The sequence below is a fragment of the Agaricus bisporus genome (genome assembly GCF_000300575.1).
Source record: "Agaricus bisporus var. bisporus H97 unplaced genomic scaffold AGABI2scaffold_3, whole genome shotgun sequence".
In the NCBI taxonomy this organism is placed as follows: Eukaryota; Fungi; Basidiomycota; class Agaricomycetes; order Agaricales; family Agaricaceae; genus Agaricus; species Agaricus bisporus.
This window is the reverse complement of record NW_006267366.1, coordinates 426,760-448,713: the sequence shown is the minus strand read 5'-3', so window position 1 is coordinate 448,713 and position 21,954 is coordinate 426,760. Positions and strand designations below refer to the sequence as shown.

The 21,954-nt window shown below is 46.5% G+C and overlaps 8 protein-coding genes across 8 annotated transcripts; 3 read left to right on the top strand and 5 right to left on the bottom strand.

The window, feature by feature from the left end:
* The first annotated feature begins 1,679 nt into the window (after nucleotides 1–1,679).
* Nucleotides 1,680–4,496, top strand: AGABI2DRAFT_191081 (hypothetical protein). Its single transcript, XM_006458927.1, has 14 exons — nucleotides 1,680–1,798; nucleotides 1,856–1,927; nucleotides 2,002–2,108; nucleotides 2,217–2,277; nucleotides 2,384–2,433; nucleotides 2,487–2,502; nucleotides 2,554–2,696; nucleotides 2,760–2,786; nucleotides 2,841–2,954; nucleotides 3,005–3,072; nucleotides 3,127–3,167; nucleotides 3,226–3,299; nucleotides 3,367–3,448; nucleotides 3,512–4,496. The coding sequence occupies exons 1-14, from the start codon at nucleotides 1,723–1,725 to the stop codon at nucleotides 4,249–4,251; spliced, it is 1,671 nt and encodes a 556-aa protein (XP_006458990.1). The 5' UTR covers nucleotides 1,680–1,722; the 3' UTR covers nucleotides 4,252–4,496.
* A 346-nt stretch (nucleotides 4,497–4,842) lies between these two features.
* On the bottom strand, nucleotides 4,843–6,857 carry AGABI2DRAFT_115952 (hypothetical protein; the record flags this gene model as incomplete). The annotated part of the gene is made up of 2 exons (XM_006458926.1): nucleotides 4,843–6,518; nucleotides 6,593–6,857. 2 exons carry the CDS (start codon nucleotides 6,855–6,857, stop codon nucleotides 4,843–4,845), a joined length of 1,941 nt encoding a protein of 646 aa, XP_006458989.1.
* A 543-nt stretch (nucleotides 6,858–7,400) lies between these two features.
* On the top strand, nucleotides 7,401–8,641 carry AGABI2DRAFT_183802 (hypothetical protein; the record flags this gene model as incomplete). The annotated part of the gene is made up of 4 exons (XM_006458925.1): nucleotides 7,401–7,822; nucleotides 7,882–8,163; nucleotides 8,234–8,463; nucleotides 8,523–8,641. The coding sequence occupies 4 exons, from the start codon at nucleotides 7,401–7,403 to the stop codon at nucleotides 8,639–8,641; spliced, it is 1,053 nt and encodes a 350-aa protein (XP_006458988.1).
* Nucleotides 8,642–11,184: 2,543 nt separating this feature from the next.
* Nucleotides 11,185–11,853, bottom strand: AGABI2DRAFT_66741 (hypothetical protein; the record flags this gene model as incomplete). The annotated part of the gene is made up of 6 exons (XM_006458924.1): nucleotides 11,185–11,286; nucleotides 11,343–11,428; nucleotides 11,491–11,591; nucleotides 11,649–11,683; nucleotides 11,739–11,771; nucleotides 11,821–11,853. Coding segments are annotated over 6 exons (390 nt in total), but the record flags the coding sequence as incomplete, so codon positions are not given.
* Nucleotides 11,854–12,575: 722 nt separating this feature from the next.
* AGABI2DRAFT_191077 (hypothetical protein) lies at nucleotides 12,576–14,724 on the top strand. Its single transcript, XM_006458923.1, has 13 exons — nucleotides 12,576–12,723; nucleotides 12,777–12,881; nucleotides 12,941–13,057; nucleotides 13,114–13,210; nucleotides 13,260–13,366; nucleotides 13,424–13,526; nucleotides 13,579–13,647; nucleotides 13,709–13,792; nucleotides 13,849–13,996; nucleotides 14,046–14,176; nucleotides 14,229–14,276; nucleotides 14,326–14,404; nucleotides 14,464–14,724. Exons 1-13 carry the CDS (start codon nucleotides 12,587–12,589, stop codon nucleotides 14,640–14,642), a joined length of 1,404 nt encoding a protein of 467 aa, XP_006458986.1. The 5' UTR covers nucleotides 12,576–12,586; the 3' UTR covers nucleotides 14,643–14,724.
* Nucleotides 14,725–14,792: 68 nt separating this feature from the next.
* On the bottom strand, nucleotides 14,793–16,978 carry AGABI2DRAFT_191073 (hypothetical protein). The gene is made up of 7 exons (XM_006458922.1): nucleotides 16,899–16,978; nucleotides 16,537–16,841; nucleotides 16,444–16,487; nucleotides 16,200–16,388; nucleotides 16,061–16,144; nucleotides 15,890–16,008; nucleotides 14,793–15,835 (listed from the first exon to the last, which is right to left on the bottom strand). The coding sequence occupies exons 2-7, from the start codon at nucleotides 16,736–16,738 to the stop codon at nucleotides 14,971–14,973; spliced, it is 1,503 nt and encodes a 500-aa protein (XP_006458985.1). The 5' UTR covers nucleotides 16,739–16,841; nucleotides 16,899–16,978; the 3' UTR covers nucleotides 14,793–14,970.
* Nucleotides 16,979–18,302: 1,324 nt separating this feature from the next.
* On the bottom strand, nucleotides 18,303–19,252 carry AGABI2DRAFT_191072 (hypothetical protein). Its single transcript, XM_006458921.1, has 3 exons — nucleotides 19,123–19,252; nucleotides 18,759–19,038; nucleotides 18,303–18,705 (listed from the first exon to the last, which is right to left on the bottom strand). Exons 1-2 carry the CDS (start codon nucleotides 19,216–19,218, stop codon nucleotides 18,913–18,915), a joined length of 222 nt encoding a protein of 73 aa, XP_006458984.1. The 5' UTR covers nucleotides 19,219–19,252; the 3' UTR covers nucleotides 18,303–18,705; nucleotides 18,759–18,912.
* Nucleotides 19,253–20,671: 1,419 nt separating this feature from the next.
* On the bottom strand, nucleotides 20,672–21,863 carry AGABI2DRAFT_149224 (hypothetical protein; the record flags this gene model as incomplete). Its single annotated transcript, XM_006458920.1, has 8 exons — nucleotides 20,672–20,709; nucleotides 20,764–20,878; nucleotides 20,935–21,048; nucleotides 21,109–21,180; nucleotides 21,237–21,602; nucleotides 21,662–21,679; nucleotides 21,731–21,786; nucleotides 21,845–21,863. The coding sequence occupies 8 exons, from the start codon at nucleotides 21,861–21,863 to the stop codon at nucleotides 20,672–20,674; spliced, it is 798 nt and encodes a 265-aa protein (XP_006458983.1).
* Between the last annotated feature and the right edge of the window lie 91 nt (nucleotides 21,864–21,954).

Sequence of the window (21,954 nt, the reverse complement as noted above, 5' to 3'; positions counted from 1 at the left end):
AGCCGTGCGATAACAAGCGATGAGCCTGGTGGGGCTGATTATTCCGCTGCTTCTTTTGATTATCGGGTTGATTGAGGGCTTCAACTTCTCCTCAGGAGTACCGCTCCTAGTCCGGACTAGCAGGAAAAGTCGTGAGATAAGATAATCTGCCAAAAATAACACTAGCGGTGGCGCAAAGAATGGAATAGACGGACGGAGAGAGGCATATAGCGCAAGGAATGATCAGTCAGAAAAGAAATCGGAGGAGCTAAGAAAGCATAAATGCACGTGTGTGGCTGGTAGAACGCTCCATGCCATGTTAAAAATGCGGCTAACACGCTAGGAGTTGACTATAGAACACAAGTGGCACAAATAGAAGTAAAACTCGTGGGTGTTGGCAAGTCTTCTCCCGCAGTATCTGCTGACTCGGAACCTCGGATGCGTTGGAGTCGTAACACTTGTGAGTGGCTAAGTGGCTGTACATCATATGGCGAGGTTTTTGCTCGGACTCGCTTCTAGCCCTCATGGTGCTTCTAATGAGGTCTTCTAATGAGTTGACTAGGCTCACTCTAGGTAATGGAGCATCCTCTCCCGCATTTCGAAGTAGGACGTGGGTGCATATATGGTATACTGTGGTTCCTGACCGGCTTCATGAGTGAGGTAAGTTGGTTATTCTATCCGGAATTTTGGGTCCCGGTGGGGCGAATCGTCACAGCCAACAATCCTTTCGTCATTCTTCTGAATGAAGGACATACCCCACAAACTCGCGAGTGCATTGGTGCATGACAACATCGACAGACTCAGAGTTAAGGCAATCGAAGTCACCAAGGAGAGTACCACGTTATATCCCTATACATAGCATGAATGGGATTTTGCCTGTGATAAATTGATTGATGCTTAAACGCTAAAAGTTGACTTACGGCAAACATGGTGTTTTCATATCACAATTCTCGAAATTCTGTAGTAGGCGTCGATGTGAATCCTTGGAATTGATTCTCATACATATGGTTACTGTTGAGGTACTTACTATCTAGTCCAATGGTGAGAGCCTTCGGTTCAAAAGCTAGTCACACTCAGGGGGTCTTGCTGCATGGGGCATTCAGGTGAAGCGGCGCAAGAGTTCATCTAAAGAATGCTGAGAACGCTGCTTTGCACCACAACCACTCGCAAGGTCAGTTTATATGCGTCGATTAAATGACACCGATGACCCATGTGGTCCAGCAATATCGATTGGTCCTTCTTCCATTAAACGGAGCTTCTGCCCTGACTGGTCATCTCCTCACACCTTCCCAGCGAACGTGTGTTAAATTGAAACCTGATTATACGATTCTGCATTATCTCGAGGCGAAAGCTGAGGGGACTTCGTTAGGACAGTGATATTTCGTTTCGTTTTACTTGCCTACCATTAGGGCTTTTGAACGCTCTCATCAATATTAAACTGGGAGATTGAGAGACTCCGGTCGCTACGAGGCGTCAAAAACGTTGAAAGCAACAAGAATGCCGATCAAGGGAGAAAATTAACATATGGTAACCACTGCATTTCGCGTTCAATTACCAAACAGGAACAAAGCTAATCGAAAGCTAATTGGAAGTCAGTAGAACGCATCATTCTCTTCCTCATTATCACTGCTTCGTCCGTTTCCTTATATTTAAAGGGCCTCTGGGCTCAGCCCTTCCCTCCTCAGCACCGTCTGGGATTGTCATTCTTTTTTGTCAAATATCATCATCATCATCGTCTCCAAGATGAGATCGCTGCCACTGCTTTCTATCGTCTTTGCTTTCACGGCTTCTACGCAGGCGTATTGGCTGATGGGCGTTGGTACGACCTTTCTGCAATTTTTGTACTGGAGTCCTCTGAACGTCTTTCAACGACCAGAAAACTTCATAACAACTGAACGAATGGATCCCATCGTGAATCCCGACAAAGTGGCTAGTCACGTGCATTCAGGTACGCCACATGGAATGAACGAGTCGTCCCTAGCGCGCCTAATAATTTAATTTCACCCTTACTTTCTAACCTAGTGCTGGGTGGAAGCAACTTTAGGTTCAATACTAACACCCAAGCCCTTCGAAACAGCCAGTGCACTTCTATCCCAATACCAGAGGACAAATCAAACTATTGGTTCCCGGTATGTGTATCCTCGCTTTTTCACATAAGGCACAATGATTGAAAGTACTTGTAGCATCTGTACTTCCTGTATGATTGGAAAGTTTTTCTTCGTGTGTAAATATCTTGATTGTGTTCATCTAGATGGTCCAACGGTAGTTTTACCAGCCTCAACGGCGGCGCCGTCATGTAAGTTTTGGTGACGACGTTTCTAACCGGCAAGTTACTCAGCCTTTGTTTTACAGTTGTATGTTTAATCATGATTTCATCGAGATCAAGGTGAACAATTTTGTACAGATTATCTGTTCGACGACAAGCCAGGAACGACAACGGCTTTTCCGGACGACGTGAGTAACTCTCAAAGATGTTTCTCGAAACTTGTTTCTGATAGCTTCTAAAGTTCCGTATGATTAGTGGTATGCCCGGCTAGTTTCTTCGTTTTGAATACTTTTCCAACGATTTTCTAGGTGACCCGGGTCTCCGCACCTATGATGGCAATAGTCATGCTCAACAAGCTGTAACGTTTTTGTGCTTGGACTTTGACGGCCAATCTACACGTCACAATTCTCTACCATCTGGATCGTGTCCATCTGGTATTCGCGCACAGATTGTAAGATTGTACCTTCTTCTTATAATGCCCCTTCTATTCTTCGCTCTGATCCACAATCATTAGAATTTCCCTAGCTGTTGGGATGGAAAGGTACGTTTAGATTTTCTTGAGACTCCAAGGGGATGTTATAAACACCTTGTCTAGAATGTGGATTCGCCAGATCATAAATCCCATGTCGCCTTCCTCTCAGGCGGACCTGACTCAGGTACATGTAGCGATCCCAAATATCCTGTGGCTGTCCCTCGAATCTTCGTGGAAGTAAGTCTCATGATTTCCATGTTCAGCTAGCTTTTACGCAATTCATATAGGTATATTGGTCAAGCCACGACTTTGAATCCGTGCGATCTCAGGCTATGAACCCTTCACAACCATTTGTGTATGTTTTACTGTCACTTGTGATTTTATGGCCGTTCAATCGTCCTACTTTTAGATACTCCCATGGTGATCCAACTGGCTATGGTTACCATGCAGGTTTGAGCCCGTTCATCTAGGCTGTAATGAGCTTGCGCTTATTGATGCGATGCAATAGACTTCTTCAACGGTTGGGACAAAGGAGTTCTCCAAAACGCCGTCGATAAATGTCATTGCAATATCTATGGCGACGTAAGCCGCCTTTCATCCTCATCATATTTCCCAATAGTATCTCTGACTACTATTAATGACTTATCAGCCAACCTGTTGCGTGGATCAAGGAATTTTTCATATGAACAAAGGGCAAACATGCCGAATAACTAAATCTATTAACGAAGCAAGTGAGTACCCTGATGTGGCTCTTCATTTGATTCGAAAATTTACTAATGATCGCATGAATTTAGCGACAGGGACTATCCCGAAATTACCAGGAAATAATCCTGTACAACCAGAAGGAAAGCGTGCTGTCATGTTCCCGGATAACACCTCTCCACAATTGATTTCCCCTGTATATGTTTACACGGGCGATCAACCTACACAAACAGGAACCATTGTGGCAGGAGGGTTTCCTGTTACTTCATCTGTTTCACCCATTTCATCTATACCAACCTCATCTCATGGACCTCAACCCGTCTCCTCCAGCGCAATTACCAATGTACAAGTACCATCTACATCGACATCCTCCATAACTTCATATGCGCACACCATCCCAGCCACAACTATCAAATTTCCCTCCCAAACATTCACCATACCCTCCTTCTCAGTTCCTTCAATTCATATACCTACGCCCTCATTCCCCCACTCCTTTCCGAATGGTAACAATAATGGGCTTAATTCAAACCATAATAGCCCTAATTCTGGTGGTCATTTTATCCCTGTCGATGACGATGACGATGAAGAACTTGAAGATAGAGTTTCTGTTGTCTCACGACCAGCAAACTCCTGCTCTGGTCCAGGGAATAAAGGGAAGGAGGCGCGTCAATACAAATCGAGGACAGAACCTTCTAAACGCACTCTTTTCTCTGAAGGATTTGAAGAAGTTAAAGCGCGCGTCGGGGCCCCTCCCCCCGTTCCGGATGTGACAGATTCGAGAAACGTTCGTCGTTCTCATCGTCATCGTCTTTCGCAACGCATGGCAAATTAGTCCATTGCTTTTCTATATCTAATTGTATCCACGAGTGCAGGACACAAGGATATATACACTCACCATCTCTCCGCTATCATCTGTTTTCAAACATGTACTTTCTGCTCTGCTCTTCCTTTCAGAAACCAAATGATATCCCCGGTTTTGGATATTGCGTTAGATACTAGATACTGCTGTCGTAGATCCGTCTCAGTTTTCCTTTTCTTCTGGTTCCGTGTTCCAATTGAATTATTCGTTTTCCATTATTTTTTCCCCCTTCCTGAAGACATTTGAAAAGAATAAAACATTATCGCCAAATTGAATACGAACCTCCTAAGCCACAAAATGTGTAAGTATTAACATTTGAAAACAATAATAAGAAGAAAAAAAAAAGGAATCAAAGACGTAGTCATACACCCGAAAGCAGAACCCGATCAAGTACGGAGACAATGGTATTGAAACGTTGTATGTGTAGTCGTCGCGATGATAACGTGCAAAGGCCGGATATCTAAAAGAACGCGTGCAAGGACGATAGAAAAAGAAGAGAAACCGATAAGTACAAGGAAGAATAAGTACGAGCATTGATTGTTATACACGATAGTGAAAATCCAATCACAGAAACAATGGAATAGCACCTCGCGGACCTTCATGCAGAGCTGCCTCGCTTGGACCTGCCGAAGTCGAAGATCCACTCCAATCATGCTCCGGATGCCCAAACCCAAAGCGCAACCTAACGCGTCTACCAGCGGTGGAGCTAGTAGACGCACCCGCGCCTCTCCTTCCTCTTCTTCCACCACCACTTCCCGAACCAGCAGAATGCCCATATGCTCCATCTTCACGCTCAGGTATCCATTCTCCATTAACTTTTACGCTTGCATGTTCACGTCCACATCCGTGTACGGGGCAGTACCAAGTATATTCCGGCGGAGGCATTTGTGATTGGGTCTGCTTCGTTCGCGTAGTGCGTTTTGTAGTTGGGTTCGATGACGACCCTGCGGTGGGGTTGACATGCCGAGAACGCAAACGAGACCTTATGCTGGTATCACCATCATCCTGAGGATTATCATGATGCTCTTCTTCATTTACTGCAACTTTTGCCTTCCCTTTTCCTTTCCTATCGACGGTAGCAAGAAGTAAAGGCTCAGGATCGGGGATAGTATCGGAGTGTTGCAGCTGCGGTGGTCGCCCAATTTCCAATAAACACCTTCCATCGATGAGATGCCCACATCGGAGTCCCCACACTCGGCGCAACTTTTGTTCTTCGGAGGTAAGGTTGTTGCCGAGAATTAGTGAGCCAAGACAACGAGCGCAAACCAAGGTAGGCGCGGCCGGGGATTTCTTAGGTGTTTGTGGTCCTGGGTGGCTCTCTGGGAAGGATAACGAACCAGACGATGAGGCCGCTGTCATTTCATCTTCCTCATCGTCTATGACGATGGGCTCGTGGAAGGCGGTGGATTTTGGCTCTACCACGGGCGATGTAACATCAATTATCTCCAACGGCGACTTTGGAGCAAAATCGAAAGTAAACCCTGGTTCCGAGAATTGGGGATGTGTGTATTGTTTCCTATATGGGGACTCTTCACGGGTGTTGTTGCGACGACGAATTACTTCGCTCCGAATGAAAGCCCTCGCTGGATTGAACCCTGGATCCCAACCTCTCAAACCTTCCTCTTCACCTGCGAGCAAATGGAATATATGGTCTGGGTCTTCGTCTTCATCCACCGTCGCGTCATTGAGAATATCGAAATTGTTGCCGAAGGAAATATAATTGATTCTGTTCCGCGGGCCAGCTCCAGCTGCTGATGCCGGACCGCCTATAACTCGGCGGATACCGCTTCTCACAGGACCGAAAAGCGAGTTATCTGCTTCGGAAGCAGGAAATCCACGGTGGTGGTGGTGGTGTTGGCGGTGATGATGTCGTGGAGCGTTTTGGGTTATAATAGCCCCGCCTAAACCCATGGTTGGTACATGGTGTGAAGGAGGAGCTGCCTGCAGAGGCCTCGGAGGAAGAATGCTATGATCGTTTTGTGGAGGGATGTGAAGACGTGATGGATGGTTTGACGGACCTGGACGGGATCCATGTGGGGGATGGCGCTGATGTATGCTGGCCTCGAACGGAAACGGGTTGTCAATTGGCCTGACGATGGGAGGTGAAGGATGAGCGGGAGCTTGCCGGCGCATGGGAAAGGAAGTTTGACCAGCAAAGCGGTGAGGCACTGGTGGGACAGGCGGCACAGGTAGCCAATGCGAATTGCGTGGCGGCGGTGACTGTAACCGAGTTCTGGATGCTGAACAAGCAAAGGTAGATATTTTGTTTTTCTTTGTCAGTATAACCCCAGGGATGAAAAAAAGGGGACTTTACCTGGTCGGACGTTGTTGGATCCAACAACAAGGTCTTCCTCATCGCTGTCAACGAGTGAGATGACCTCGGAAGAAGAGGAATGCCTATTCCGTTGTGCCGGTCGAGAAGGGCCAGGAGCTTGGAGGCGATGGGTCTGATAGACGTCGTCATCGAGCTCGTCGACGTCTATAATCTCAACAGGGTCTGCCCGCCGTCGCTGTGGTCGTGCCTGCATGTTCTGGGCGTCGTCGAGGGCAGGCATAGGAACGCCGAAGACGGTGGCCATGGAGGTTCCGAACACAGCGCACGTCGTCACTTTCTGGTACCAGCACGTGACACTTACTTTGGCTGTGTTTGGCTGCAGCTTGGCGCCCATGTTCAACACTCACTCACGTTTACTGCTTCTGGCATATGGACCGCCCGATCCGGCATGACAGAACAATAAGATTCCAATGAATCATGCGCGCTTCAAGACCGGAAATGCGGCCCATGCATTCACTCAAATGTTTCTCTGTGCCGGCCTTGTTGACATTGAACCATCTCGATCGCGTATTTCGAGACAAAAGAACTGCACGGTCTTCAAAGGAACGTAATCAAAGATTTCCGGGCTGGACTGTGGAGTCGTCTCAGAAAATATATGGACTGTTTGCCCGTTCCGTCAACTCAATGCCAAGGAACAATACTTCACGGACCCTTTAGAATCTTAACAACATCATTCATTCTTTTTAAGGTATGTTCCGTTGGCGAAACCGAAAATATATAAACCCTTGGAACAAATCCGAACCCGCAGTCGAAGTCTTGCTCTTCTCTCGCATTCGTCGCCGCAACAATGCCCAACCAGATGGTCTTCTCCCCTTCCTCGTTCTCCAAGAGGAATGACACTCCCGACCACTTTATCCTCCCAGACCTCGTCGGTCATTGTTCCTATACCGTACGTCTCAACCCCAACTGCGATCGCATGGCCCGGCAGTCTGAGAAATGGCTTCTCAAACTCGCTAAACACCCCCGGGCTAAGCAAATCAAGTTTCTGGGTCTCAAAGCCGGCGAACTCACTGCGGCTTGTTATCCCGATACCGACGGTTTCCGTCTTCGCGTATGCGATGACTTCATGAACTACTTGTTCAATCTTGACGACTGGCTGGATGATTTTGATGTCAACGACACCTATGGTATGAGGAATTGTTGCATCGGCGCTATGCAGGACCCGCAAAGTTTCCAGACGAAGAAGAGGGCTGGTCGATTGACCAAACAGTACGAAATTACATTCTTAATCTCCTCATCTTTCATTTAATTAACTGTCACCATTCTAGTTTTTTCAAACGATTTGCCAAGGGTGCCGGTCCCGGCTGCCGTGAGAGATTCATCCATAGTATGGATCTCTTTTTTACCGCCGTGGCCACACAATCCCGAGACCGTGCGGACGGTATTACTCCCGATCTCGAATCTTACATCACCGTGCGTAGGGATACGAGTGGTTGTAAACCCTGTTTCCAACTTATCGAATTCGCCGGAGACTTCGACTTGCCCGATGAAGTTGTCAATCACGAGTTGATTCAAAATTTGGAAGAAGCGACCAACGACCTCGTTACTTGGTCCAATGTAAGAACCATTCCTTTCCCATACGTCTGCGAATTATTCACGATATGTCTCCTTTCTGCATAGGATATTTTCTCGTACACAAGAGCAAAAGTACCATGACACTCACAACATGATCACTGTCGTTATGAATCAATACGGATTCACACTCCAACAAGCCGTCGACTTTGTCGGATTCAAATGCAAGAAGAGTATCGAAAACTTTGAATATGACCGAAATCGCCTTCCTTCTTGGGGTATCGAGATCGACCGCATGGTCGAGAAGTACGTTGATGGTTTGCAAAATTGGATCGTTGGTCTGTTACGTTTCCATGTTAATGACATTCTCCCGACTCACTCGGACTGCTTTTTTTAGGATCTTTGCATTGGTCTTTTGATACCGAAAGGTACTTTTCCAAGGACGGTCACCAAATCAAGAAGCATAGACTCGTAAAGCTCTCGCCAAAGGTTCCCCTTGTCGTTTTTCAGGCTTGAAACCTAAGTTATCCCTATTTCATTTTCGTTCTATCCTATTTTTTATTTTGCTATCCTCGCCTTTCTTCGTCTTTCGTCTTCGTTATTTTTCGAGATAGCAATTTTCTTCAATTGCGAACAGTAACTTTGAATTATACTGTGCGCGTATCTTTATTTTCGGTATAACTTCGATTTCAAACTACGTCATTTTTTTTTCTAACGTAAATTAAATTCCAACCCATGCTACAATGTGGTGATTTGTGCCGTATGTATACTCGTAACAACCCATGTGATTTACATGCTATTGAATGAATGTTCCATTGTTCGTCTTGTTGAACTTATTGTCTCGGCAGCGAATGCCCAAAGGACACTCGTACACAATGTTCCCCATAAAACCCCGAACAATAAAGCATCAATTCTCAAGAGCATTCCTACTCCACATTATATGTTTATCACAACAATAGAATGATGTACTAAAAAGGCCGACAACATTGACCGAAAGAAATTTTCAATGCAGGACAAGCCCCACACCAAATATCTTGGAAAACAAAAGGGCATATATATACAGTTTTGTCTAACAAGCATTCTCACAAGACCCCGCTTATCGTCGTCAAGTCATTATCATGCGTTCTTTGTAATCGGAAACTTGTAACGGCCCCGGATATCTCGCATCCGCTCAGAGCTTAAAAAAGTGAAAGGATGTAGAGATTATCCGCTTCATCCCATCGACGCATTCTCGGCTTGTAATCGCTGACATAGAAAAAATACGATCAGTGATCACACTACAGCATCAATACATCAGTGGTGGCGATCAAACATTGCATCAGAGAGATTATGTAAACCAGATTGCCGACCTTGCTGCTTTTTTCCTTTCTATCACCAAGTATGGTGGCTGCTCTTGTAATGATTTGGGAAATGAGAAACCATTTGTCGATCGAATAATGATGCCTCAACATCTCGTAAATATTAATCGATAATTTTCTTCTAGCTTACATTATTCTATAAATATATATCTCTATTTGCTCTTCATAAGTCGTAGATACGGTTGTTAGACACCCTTGAGGGTTTGGTAGAACATTCATTATGTGTTACATGTGAGAAATGATCGTAAAATGGAATTTATGGATGCGTGGATTAATTGCGTAACTTTGAAATTTTTAAACTCAAGACCATGCATCATAATTCAGGATGGAACGAGAACAAGAGCTTTTATATATGTGAAACACTGGTGTCATCTCCTTTTTCCGACTTTCCAGAAAGTATGAGGAATTATTACCTTACGACATCATGACAAGTAAAGATTCATGTTTTTGGCAAGTCAAGCTACCAGGATGTCCTACAAACTCAACCTCCTTCCGGTAAAACTGTACCCAATATCTCGACCAGTCGACGAAATAACCACTCTAAGTTACAGCGTGAGTGCCCAGTGGAATTAGACGGATCATGTTCTCAATCGAGAGATCGCCCTGGAAAAGAAGGAGAATTTCCGAGGAGAACGACGGTTCAAACGTTCAGGTCCTCGGCCACTATCAAGAAAAATACAGTGCCAAGGATTTTTGTAGAACGTAGGACGTAGATCAACGCGCTGACGTCCATACCAGAGGGATTTTTTCCAAGGGAGCGATCGCTGATTTAGGAGCAGATAATCAATTCACCTTCGCGTTCATTCCACCTGTTTGATAGAGCTACCACGTGGCTGCAAGCAATACAAGGTAGCAATGTTCATTTCAACGATACCTGCCCGGTTGCATGGCTCGAAGCACAAGGACGGCTGATAGAATAATATCAAGAAGGGGTGGTTCGAAAGACGGAGATGGTGAGGAGGAGGTGTATCTCGAAAAACTTTTGAGTAGGTGATTCTGAAGTGCCTTGCACATCTACATCCGAGTGTCCGAGGGAATGAGGAACACAGAGGAGACAGCATCCAGATGACTGGAAAACATGATATGAAATCGGGCCTGGCCATTGCAAATCGGCCAGGTGCACGTTTTTAGTGTCGCATAACCTGTTATTGTCAAAGAAATTGGATCTCAAAAGCGAGAAATAGCATTGTTTGACAACAGCCCCGTGGCAGTAGCGTATGGGACGAGAAGTCATAATCGGTCCGACAAAGACGCACGTATTTCATCATGCACGAACATCTGGTAGAACCTAGAAGTAGACGGAGATTGTTGGATCAATGAAGAGCTCGTTGTAAATGCTCCATTTGCTCTCAAATATGGAGGCGCTCTCGATCTTGCACTAAGGAGAATACTGAAAAGGAATAAGTGAAGAGGTCCCAGCATACGCGGGAAGGACAGGGCTCTTCTGCCCGAAAGACATGCCTGTCATCGATCCAACAATTCATTACCCAGAATTTGGTCAGGACTCATACGAGGTATCAGCGCTATTAACCGCACCAAACGAGGAGGACTTTATCCGAAGGCTTGACCGAATTCCAGGTCTCGAAGAAGAATGGATGGAGAATAAGAACGTCCCAAAGGGGTAGCCCCAGGACAGGGGAACACTCATATTCATGACGCTAGGGTGATAAGAAAATACAACTAAAAGTCAGGGTTTTGATTTCAGGGTTTACCGCACAAGTTCACAACGTGCTGACGAGCATTTTTTTGCTCAGAGTCTCCTACTCCAGGGACCTCTTCCGGGGCCTCGCCGTCCAGGTTTAACTATAGGTCCGAGTTTATCAGGATACCGTGCGATCAAATAACCTCGAGAAACCTACGCGACCGCGATCTGCGCCCGCATTAATCAAGAGAACAGCCGCCTCAGCATGAGCCGAATCCATTGCTAGGTGCAATGGTGTATTTCCTGTGACAGAAAAGTAAGATTGTCAGGTATTGGTATGACGTGGATCGCTGCGGGAGATTTACCAATCCGATCGCCTGTATTGAGGCATAACTTGTTCGAAGGCGTAGATGAGTCCAACAAGAGACGGATAAAGCCGACAGAACCAGTAGTAGCTGCCCGATGCCTTTGAGAAATGGGGATCAGTGATGGGTTAGGAAAGAAGAGACCCTGAAATGCTTACAGAGGGTGTTGGTTGGCGTTGTCCTTGGCATTTATCTGCTCCGTGGTGAGAAGTCCTCGGTCATGAAGTATCGCGTCAAGGTATACGTACATCTGCGCCTCTAGAAATCAGTAATCTGCCAATCTGAGAGGAGGTCAGCAACAAAACGGTCTCTGGTTGGTTGATGACCTACTTCTATACGAGATTTGGAAGCAGCGTAATGCCTATGAAAGTGGTCAAGTTTAGAGCTTGTCTGACGTCGAACGAAAGGACAAAATACGAACAATGGGACAATGCCTTTATCATTTTTCCTTTAAGGTGATTTAGGTCAGGGACTTCTATGCACCAGTCACGCTACGAACCGATTCACGTCTGCCCCAGCACCGATCAATTCTTGAACAATACCCTCATGTCCGGCACTGGCTAGTGTCTATAAGACTCGCGGTATATAGCCATATGAAAAGATTCAACCTGCGATGTGAAGCGCTGTCCATCCGCTGTTATCAGGCCTGTCGACTTCGGCCTTCCGGTCAATGAGAAATCGCGCTATGTCAATAGAACCGGAGGAGGCAGCCCAATGGAGCGGCGTGCGCTCATCCTGATAGGTACAATGTGAGAAAAGATAAAACTTCCGAGTGCTTTTATCCCACCGCATCCGTAGAGTTAACTAGTTTTGGGTTCTCATCGACAAGCGTTCGGACCAGTGAGAATTGATCTAAAGCAAGGAGTGAGGTTATTATTTTCACTATAAGTTTGAGCTCACTCGTTTGTGCTGCTGAGTGTATCGATAAAGACATTGCTTAGATTTGTTAGCCGCCGAAGTTGTGAGTTGAAACTAGGAAGATTGCGTATGTCAGAGTCGACTGGTATGATATGACGCGTAGATATCACGTGCTGATGCAGTAACGGGAAGCCGTTTATTAGTCAGCACTGCTTGACTGAGTTTCCTTCTGAAAGCCATGCCCGCGTTACAGAGACCTAGTGAAGCAGACAAGAAAGATTCACCGCATGCATTACTTCCATTCCTCCAGACGCAGTCACAAACTACGTTGACGAGACTCTACCAACGGCCCTCTTCGTGTCTTTCAGTATTTCGGTCCTTCCCATTTGCTACACAGCTCTTGCGCCGTATCTGATATTGTGTATTAGTCTTCTGGCGCCTCTGGAAAGGCAAATTGTAATGAATCTGCTATGGCTCGAGTCCGCAATTGCTACATCAACCATGGTTGCCTGGGTTCAACGAGATGGACGAAAGTTAATGTCCAGCTGTTCTCATCAACTTTGGGTGTTCTTACTCTGCCAACACCTTGCAGGCTTTACGAAGAAGCACTAGGCAACCTCTCCCGACTTCATATTCTTCCCAATTCCGCTGCAAAGCTGGCTCTGAATTTTACCTTCAAGACGAGCCTGCGGCAAGCACTTACAGGAGGGTAAACGAATAACAATCCCAAACCTTACCATCCCATCACTTACATGGAAGCAATAGCGGAACTAGTGGAAGTTTCGGTGTTCCAGCGGAAAAGGACGAGCACTCGGGGCCTAGCATCAAGACCTTGGATAGCTTCGCCCTAGAACGTTGGGAGGTACGAAAGGGTAATAATCATCCGAACTAGTACCCTAATGTTACACCAGACGATTTTACACTATATGGTCTCTTCTGGGACCGGTCAACAACCTGCTAAACCGTCTCAGGGTGTCCTCTTTTTACTCCAGCGTAGTAGTTTGATGTCCAGCTTTCAGTAGGTTTTGCAACTTGCCCCTCAAGAAACGCGAGGAATCTGATACATTTCATTAAGCGGAGGACCCCTACAGATCACATCGTCGGGATTCCAATTTCTCCTGCATTCACCTCATGCACAGTTGTGGGACCTGCTTCTCCAATATCTACATTTAGCACAAGTGAGTTGTCGTTATCCCCGTCTTCCTGATCCTTGCCATTCAATGAATCTAGGAAAGGCAGATGGACCTTGTCGAAGTTCTAGGATTTCTATTTATGTTATCTACCATGGAGCTCGGACGAGTGAATTTCGCTTATTTTGACCACCTTGTGCCTCACGTTGACTGGTTGATTTTTTGTCCAGGAATATCTGACTGAGAATTTGAGCACCACTCAAGGCGTTTTACTTGAAGATCTCCGTGACTATGGGCTGATTTGGCAAAGTAAAGTATGCGCCATCGTGGAGCCCATTAACTGTCCTTCTCTTCTCACTGCTTTTTTCAGCCTAAATCGCGGCGTTTCAGCCCGACTCGACTTGGCACAACATTGACGTCTTCTTCGCCACCACTTCCCACGACCATCAGTGCGAGTTCAGGACCCTTAGATGGATTTATCGTCCTCGAAACCAATTATCGAATATACGCCTATACAGGTATACTGAAACGTTGGAATATCTGGAATGTACAACTAACTGGCTCTAGATAACCCACTCCAAACCGCCGTACTCAACCTCTTCGTATCGTTGAAATACCGCTTTCCTAACTTAGTTGTTGGCATGATCACAAGAGATAGTGTCAGAAGAGCGCTCATGAATGGCATCACCGCCGACCAAGTAAGTTCTTGTTTGAGCTGATGTCGTGTATTCCTCATCACCGTCCTGGAAGATCATTAGCTACCTGATTACGCATGCACACCCGCAAATGCGGAAGAATGTCAATTTTTATCTGCTCCCCTCCTCGTTCTGAGCTTATTATGAATTAGAATCCCCTTCTGCCCGTTACCGTTCAGGATCAGATTCGACTATGGGAATTGGAGAAAAATCGGCTCAAATCGAGCGAAGGTGGAGTATCCCTCCGTTATATATCATTTCGTAAACATGACCAATGACATCCGTTACAGGTTACTTGTATACTGCATTTACTTCCCAGGCCGACTATGACTTGGTACTCAATTACGCAAAACAGTTGGACGTAGTTCTATGGGAGAATGCGGCGAAGCGCTGCTTTTTTGGCAGTTTGGAGGGACACTTGAGAATCAAGGAGTTCATAGAGAGGCGAACGCAAAATTCTAATTCATAGCCTTGAACTATCTCTTCTCCGTCTGCTTCTCTTCCACTGTCGTTTAGCTACCATTCGAAGCAATTTTTTTTCACCCTGCCAACTTCTCGAGTTTGTTGGCTTAGTCTCCCATTTTTTCGTAACCCCTGGCTGAAGCAGTTGCCAACATACTCAATAGAAATGCAGTAAAATTTTGTCAGTTAGGTCTAGATCAAGATATTCATATAAGTAAGGTATAGGATGCAATAACGACGCTGGTATGTCGGTTCTGGGACAGCAAGAAAAAATACAGTTGAATCTCCAAGATAGTGATACTATACACAACACAACGAAACGATAACTGGATATTTCACAAGTCCTCTACACCATTAGGAGCAAACTCGCCCGACCCGGACATAGTTGCAGAATTGGTAGTGTAAGATGTATCATAGGTAGAGAGGCTTGATTGAGAAGAAAGGGTCTGCAGAGACGTTGGTGCCTCCATCTCAGTCGAAGACCAAGACGAGCTATAGGTGTGCGTTGGGGTACTGTGGTGTGGCTGATGGGACTGCTGATACCCTGATGTCGAAAAAGGAAGAGTCGGAGATGGCGTGAAGGAGGTATCAGTATGACCCCTGTCGCTTTTCAATGTCTCCAGCTCCCTCTGATGCCAGGCCAGACTGCGATGAGGAGCACTCTCACGGCTTGAACAATGCCCTTGAAAACGGTGGCTACCATAGGTCGGCGACAAGTTTTCTGGATCGCGTCGAAGACTAGCTGCTTCTTCATACGGGTGGCTCGACCGAATTCGCGAGCGGGGCTCCAGGTAAGGAGAAGTTGTATTGTTGGAAGCATCATGAGAGCCGAGCCATCTTCCTGACGGATTGTTCAGATTCTGCCAGGATTCAGTCTGAGACAGGTGGCTGTCTCGTCGCCTGGGAATGCTGGGATGGGATGAATGAAGTGCCGGTGTCCACGGAAGCTCCTGGCGAAAAGGCGACAAGAGGCTGTCCTGTCCCGAGCCTGACCATCGATCTGTAGTGCTGGAACGATTGTACATGCTGCCATGGGGGAGGCTGTGGCCATGCGACAGCGAATGTATTGGACTGCCTGCGAATGCATCGTCAACAGGCGTCAAGTTATTCGTGTTAGAACTCCAACCAGAGTTGTCGTGGACTTGGTAAACCATTTCTTCGACCTTGCAGTCTGGTGTCGGCATGTCTTCTGGCTCACAACTGTGTTTCCTGGTCAAAAAGATACTTGATAATAAAAAATCATGGTGCACTCACACTAGTCTTGGCTTTCCATCTGGTCCAATTTCGACCTTGGGCGGAACCCTGAAGTTTGTTAATCGAAATATGTGCGGTGGCATGGATAAATTCATGATGTCGGGCCGTGCTGTTGGGCGCTTCGAAGGTATTTCACTCTATGTCCTCCAGATGTGGTCAAGTGGTACTCACCTTGAGAGCGCCAGAACGGATGTCATCTGATGTATAGTACGAAATGAGGTGAAGGTCTGAACCTTCGATTGTTACGGTTATTGTCTGCGAGCGAGAGTCAAACGTCGAGGAAAACACTTGGAAGGGTCATCGAGCACACCTTCTTGATCAAACCGTTTGGCTTGAAGGTTCCCTGATCGCCGCTGGAGTGGCCGTTAGAAAGCCCTTTGTAGGCCAGTTGGTCCGGAGAGTTGCGCCTGGTAACGCTCCTAGAGGACGGGTCTTCCGGGGGGTATGGTTTTTTGTGTCCACTGCGACTGCTCGACCTCTCATTGATTTCCCGATACACCTAGGTGCGAGCAGACATCAGAATATGAGCTCAAAGAGCCTGACAGGGTACCAACCAGGAAGTTTCCCACTATGCGAGAGGGCGACCAAAGGAGCCCATCTGTCCGACATGGTTAGGAATGGGGCCAGAGACGTAGGAAGTGCCTCACCTGTCCATCGTTTTATGCCGCTTTCTTCAACACTGAAGACGAAGACGGCACCGCTTTTGATCATCGTTCTGCGCTCCGAGTCATTGAGGCGGCGTGTAATTCGAGGAATGACGCCTTGGCGAGCGGCATGGATGAGACGAAGGGCGTGGACGGTGGTCTCAACATAGCCGATGAAAGGAGGTACGTCGGGGTTACTCGTCATTATGGAATGCCTAAGTTTGAGGTTGTTGGACAATCGAGGGTGGAGGGCTGAGCTAGACGACCGAAAGTTGAGCCCCTTCCTTTATCAACTTTCTTCCGGGCTGCTACTTGCATAATCAGAATAATTATTTCGACCGGATCGATAGCAGAGGAAGTACTACCTGTTGGTGTTCAGGATGCCTTGCGTCGGGCGTCCATTAGCCTTTACGAGGTATATGAGTACGTGAGCCGAAGCCCGTTTTTGCTTGACATTATATCGGACGCCACCGCTTGTCATCAACTGTCTTTTTGTCACTGATCTGGCCCAAAGGACTATTCTACCCCAAAATCGAAACCGGCATCTCCCCAAAAGGGTTTGCTCTGATTTTTGTCCGGAAAACACGATATGGGGGGAGATCCGATTTTAGGATCCCCTTGATACAACAAGATCTCGATTTCAGTCAGGGTTATGTGACCTAAACGTACAGTTCAGGAAAGTAATATACGACCTTGATACGAACATCGTATCCCGGACCAACATCTTGTTGGGCCGAGAGTTCTCTCGATTGTGTTGAAGGCAGTGCAAGAGCCCTCCGATGATCTAGTCCATGGACGTCGACCCCAAAGTGACGATTTCCTTTCCTTTGGAGAATTTGTGGATCTTTCGTGAATTCCTCCTCTCCGTGGACGAAGAATCATCGGACCGTTTGACTGAGTTTGGGCCAAACCTTCTTCGCTGCGCTGCAACCTCATCTCCGGCTGACTCAGAATTGCTTTGCCCCGTATGCTCCCTACTTGTCCAACAATTTACTGATTTTGGATGGTCTGAATCTTCATGCCCTTGTTCCAGATTGCACATGTTGCAATGATACCTCTCTCAAGCAACGTTCCTCCGTGAAACCAACTCTCATTCCAGCTACTCCGAGGCTCGAAGTTCAAGGAATTCGGATTCATTTTCTTGGCAAGACTTACGTACCTGCTTCTTTTCTTCAGCGCTCTTGTCGCGCGAGGTAGCCCTCGAACTATCCCGGGCTCTAAGCTTTATCTCTCCGCCACACCTGCTAGTTTTGACGGCACTCGATGCAATTCTTACGAGAGTCGTCAAAGGCCGAAAGGGCGAGGTGATCGAGTTTGAATCAGGTTGGAATGAATGTTGTATTGGTGCTGGATAAACGATCTGTGCCTTGATATCATGCTAGAACATGTGAACTGATCTCACGGACAAAATTTGTTGTCAATGACTAAAAATACATGCATGGATTGTACTACAAGGTAAATTTTCAGGTATGAGGGCAACCAGGACATGGATCGCCGACTGGGAGGGACATGATCAATGATAGACAGTGCAATTCCGCAATAGAAACCTTTCTCGAAGTCGAGTAGACCGTTTCTTTAAAGAAGGGTGGGCATTCTCCAGCTTCCGTCGAAGAAAGGAAAATGATCGGGGTTGTAGTATTACGCTTCCTCAGTGGCGAGCTACTGATAGCATACGTCGGTATCAACGCTATACCAAGTGCACAGGCATACCCTGAAACCCATGGCACTTACTGTCCGCTTAGCAACTCGAAAAATCAAGGATAGCATTTCGTTTGTAAAGTGAGAATATTAATATTCCACAAACCGCATTGTTTATGTTCACATATTTTACTACAGGGGAGAGGGATAATGTGCGGGAGACTACATGAGCTCAAGAGGAATCCCGCTCACCAAGCCACCTAATATTTGGAGCTGTACAGCCAAACTCCAAGCCGAATAAACTCGGCGATCTCCTCAAAACGGTGGCATCAAAGATTCGTTACGCCCTAATGTGTTTTTGTTTCATAGCTCCTTCTAAAAGGACGCCATTGTTTCGGTTGGAGACCACGACCGCTCCGAGCTTCGGTGGTGAATGACTGATCCCGTCAATCGGTCAGAGACGACGTGTCTGCGAAGCACCGACATCTTTCATGTCCCAGTCGTGCGCCAGCCTTCCTCGCCACCTCGCGTAGCCTTTAGTGCGTTCTGATTGTCAGCGAAGTAGGAACAGGAAATGGCACTCTCACCTTCAAGGCAGTAACCCATTGTGCATCGGCATATCGCCACTCGTCGGCCGCAGCTCCTGTGCGCACGAATTTCCAGGACAGCGGATTGACATCAAAATGATTAATTCCGGCTTGTATGCGCCTGAGAGGGGCGCCCATTAAGGGATTGGAAGTCTTAGAACAATGATGTGTGACCGCTTCTAACTGCGTATGAGCCGCAGATAGTAATTCGTGGAAGGTATCGGTATCGTCGATTGTTGGCTCGAAGTTGATGCGTGTGGCAAGGGTGCCAACAAAGCAGCTGAAAGGTGGGCATCAATGCCGCAAGGAATCCGGATGCCACGAAATTAAATCATCATTGAGCAATCCATTGGGTGATTCTTACCTCCGACATTGCGACCTGAGCGATCAATCCTCGAGGGCATACAAAACTCCGCGCAGTGGAGAGGCCATAAAAATACTTCGTTGCTAGCACGTTCATCGGTCAGGAAGGAAAAGATTTTAGGCGCATGGTGACTTGTCCAAGGATAGCCACGTCGCTAAATGGTGGTAGACGACTCCACCTGTATCCCGAAGAGAAGGTCGAGGTGTCGGAATTGATTTTTGCCTGAGCGTCAAATGTCGCCTGGCCGCCTGAGCGTGAGAGGATGTGCCGTCAGCTCAACATTTCGCTGAAAAGCGACAAATACTGACGCTGATCAGGAGGACGACTTTTTCTTGCGAAATCATATGACAAAGACCAGATCTAAAGGCGCAATGGATGACTTTGGGGTAATGCCATTGGCACCAGGTAGCCCAAGCGAATATGGCATAAGGCTGGCATAAGGTATATGAAGACAGGTGATGGCCGTTTTTTAAAAAGCGCGACCCGCTGATCGATTGGAATGGTGGTGGAAGAAGAGGGAGATGTTGATAGGAGATTCCTATACACCCGCCGAGGAAATGTCTTCTTGCATCCACACTTCGAGCTGGGCGAAACCAACTCTCGTTACAACGTGAATATAATAGAAATGACGATTCAGCATCATGTGTCGGTATTGTATTATAATAGCCCCGTTTTTGAATAAGATTGGATCTTGAGTTTGCCATGTGTGAACGTATGCCCCAACTTTGACCCTAGTGCGCAGGTGGCAATGGTGTTACCTGAATCATTATGTAATGACGGGCTTCAAATGTTTTATTTTAGTTTCCGAATGCTTGAGTCGTTTGGCAACGTGGACAGCTAACTAGTAACTGTCGTAGGATATCCTGCTGAAAACTGACGGTACTGACCTCTTCTCCGTATTACTCAACCGTGCGAGTAGCCACGAAAGTTTTCGGTGCTGCAATAATGAAAGCTCCCTTTCTCCGATGCGCCGACGTCAGCGCGATTTGTGGCATTCAACCAGAGAAAGTTGTGACATCGCCTCCACAAGCAAGCAATCAGCAAGCAATCGTACCCCGTGACAGTGTAATCTCGATTGTAAAATGGAAAATATTTTGTCGAGTTGGGCTAAAGTAACGGTCATAGATTCTCGTTCTGTTGTTTGACCAAAAGCTTTACTTCGTGCTGGGACAATTATTGTGATTCTGGGCATGAAAGAATCCTTTTTCATTGATTTTTTTTTTTCGATTTTCAAGTTTTAAACCACGCACCGCATGCAATGCACCGCTTTCCCACGCCTGACATCTGTTCGCCGTTAGGGACCAGCTTCTGAATGACAATCTCAAACCCGAGACGCTGGTGCATCTCCAAGCTAGGCAATGCAGGGTCACATAAGGTAGTCGAGTTGTATATAGTGCTTGACTTTTATACACAGGAGTATGTTCAAAACCTTGTTAAACATGATCATCAGCGGTAATCTGGGTCAGACAATACAATGTTTGATTAGAAGCCCGCGCACTATCATTAGATCAAATCAACGATTGTTGGTGATATGGTGAATCGCTGAGTGTTACGAAACAGTAGTTGGGTCCCAATCGGTCACCAAGGCTGCCAAAGTAATTAGAGTCGTTCAAGCGCATTGCATAGCAGAAAAAATCGTACACTCGTCCAGAGCATCCAACTGCGCAATTTCGTCCCAGGTCAGCTTGAAGTCGAAGATCTCTGTGTTTGCGATGATTCTATCTCTATGTGAGGATTTCGGTATAGTAATATAACCCTGCGATTTTTTAGACTGTGAAAGATGTATTATTGGGGCCTATGAGATCGGCGAACCTTCTGTAAGGAGTATCTTAGAAGGATATGGGTCACATTCTTCTTGTATTTTTTTGCGATGGAACGGAGCGTTCGATGATTTGACCGCATTCCTCTAACAAGTGGCCCCCATGCCTGCAATTTGAAATAACATTGCGTCATTTGTATGGGCTCAGGGTTGTCAAGCTCACATACCTCAAGGACCATGCTATTTTCTCTCGAGAAGTCCACAATCTCAGTGCGGGTCATGAAAGGGTGTAAGTCAATCTAGATTAGGTTTGTCAGTAATAGCGTCATTCATGGGAGATCGTTTTGGATCACACTTGATGAACCACGGGTTTGGGATATTCACTCGACATCTCCAGGATATCTTGCATATGTGGTATGCCAAAGTTACTGATACCAATGCTCCGGATGAGACCCTCCTTCTGTGCATCGCATATAGCTTTCCAGCTTGCTTGGCGTGCCCTTTTTCCCCCAATGGGACTGTGCATGAGGTAGAGATCGAAGTAACCTAGCCCGCAGTCTTTGATGGAGCGTTTTATTGATTGCTTAGCCTGCGCGTAATTGCTGTTGATTTTGAGCTTCCCAGTATAGAAAATCTCGGAGCGAGGTGCCTTTGTCGCTTCACAGAAGTCCCGGATGGCCTCGCCGACTCTATTTTCATTCCCATACCATTCAGCGGAGTCCTGGCCGAACGTGTTAATGGAATTATTCACCTCATTAATTAATTATTTAGAAAACGCACGATTAAACGGTATCCTGCCTGATATACAATTAATGTCAGTACTTGAGGCTGCCATGTGGTTGAGACTACCTCCAACGCCCATCGAACAGATCGATAAGCTTCGTCGCCATCTAGCTCGTATGTTCCTGTAATATAGAGTGTGATCCAATGACGACTTGAGCGTGGACATGTTCCATGATTTACCAAAGCCAAGTATGGGCATTTTATGGCCATCTAAGAGCTGACCGAAGGAAAGTAGTTCAATCGATAACAATGAGCGCCAAACAAGAAACACGTACAGTGATGGTAGAACT

Excerpts from the sequence above, each read along its gene's own strand:
- AGABI2DRAFT_191081 (XM_006458927.1), top strand. The coding sequence starts at position 1,723 with ATGAGATCGCTGCCACTGCTTTCTATCGTCTTTGCTTTCACGGCTTCT. Across the intron at positions 2,109-2,216 it reads AATCAAACTATTGGTTCCCG|TTGTGTTCATCTAGATGGTC; the intron begins GTATGTGTATCC and ends TAAATATCTTGA. Across the intron at positions 3,449-3,511 it reads TAAATCTATTAACGAAGCAA|CGACAGGGACTATCCCGAAA; the intron begins GTGAGTACCCTG and ends GCATGAATTTAG.
- AGABI2DRAFT_191077 (XM_006458923.1), top strand. The coding sequence starts at position 12,587 with ATGCCCGCGTTACAGAGACCTAGTGAAGCAGACAAGAAAGATTCACCG. Across the intron at positions 13,527-13,578 it reads AATATCTACATTTAGCACAA|GAAAGGCAGATGGACCTTGT; the intron begins GTGAGTTGTCGT and ends CAATGAATCTAG. Across the intron at positions 13,648-13,708 it reads CTACCATGGAGCTCGGACGA|GAATATCTGACTGAGAATTT; the intron begins GTGAATTTCGCT and ends TTTTTTGTCCAG.
- AGABI2DRAFT_191073 (XM_006458922.1), bottom strand. The coding sequence starts at position 16,738 with ATGACGAGTAACCCCGACGTACCTCCTTTCATCGGCTATGTTGAGACC. Across the intron at positions 16,389-16,443 it reads GCATAGTGGGAAACTTCCTG|GTGTATCGGGAAATCAATGA; the intron begins GTTGGTACCCTG and ends GCTCGCACCTAG. Across the intron at positions 16,145-16,199 it reads CAAACGGTTTGATCAAGAAG|ACAATAACCGTAACAATCGA; the intron begins GTGTGCTCGATG and ends TCTCGCTCGCAG.
- AGABI2DRAFT_191072 (XM_006458921.1), bottom strand. The coding sequence starts at position 19,218 with ATGAACGTGCTAGCAACGAAGTATTTTTATGGCCTCTCCACTGCGCGG. Across the intron at positions 19,039-19,122 it reads CTCAGGTCGCAATGTCGGAG|CTGCTTTGTTGGCACCCTTG; the intron begins GTAAGAATCACC and ends CCCACCTTTCAG.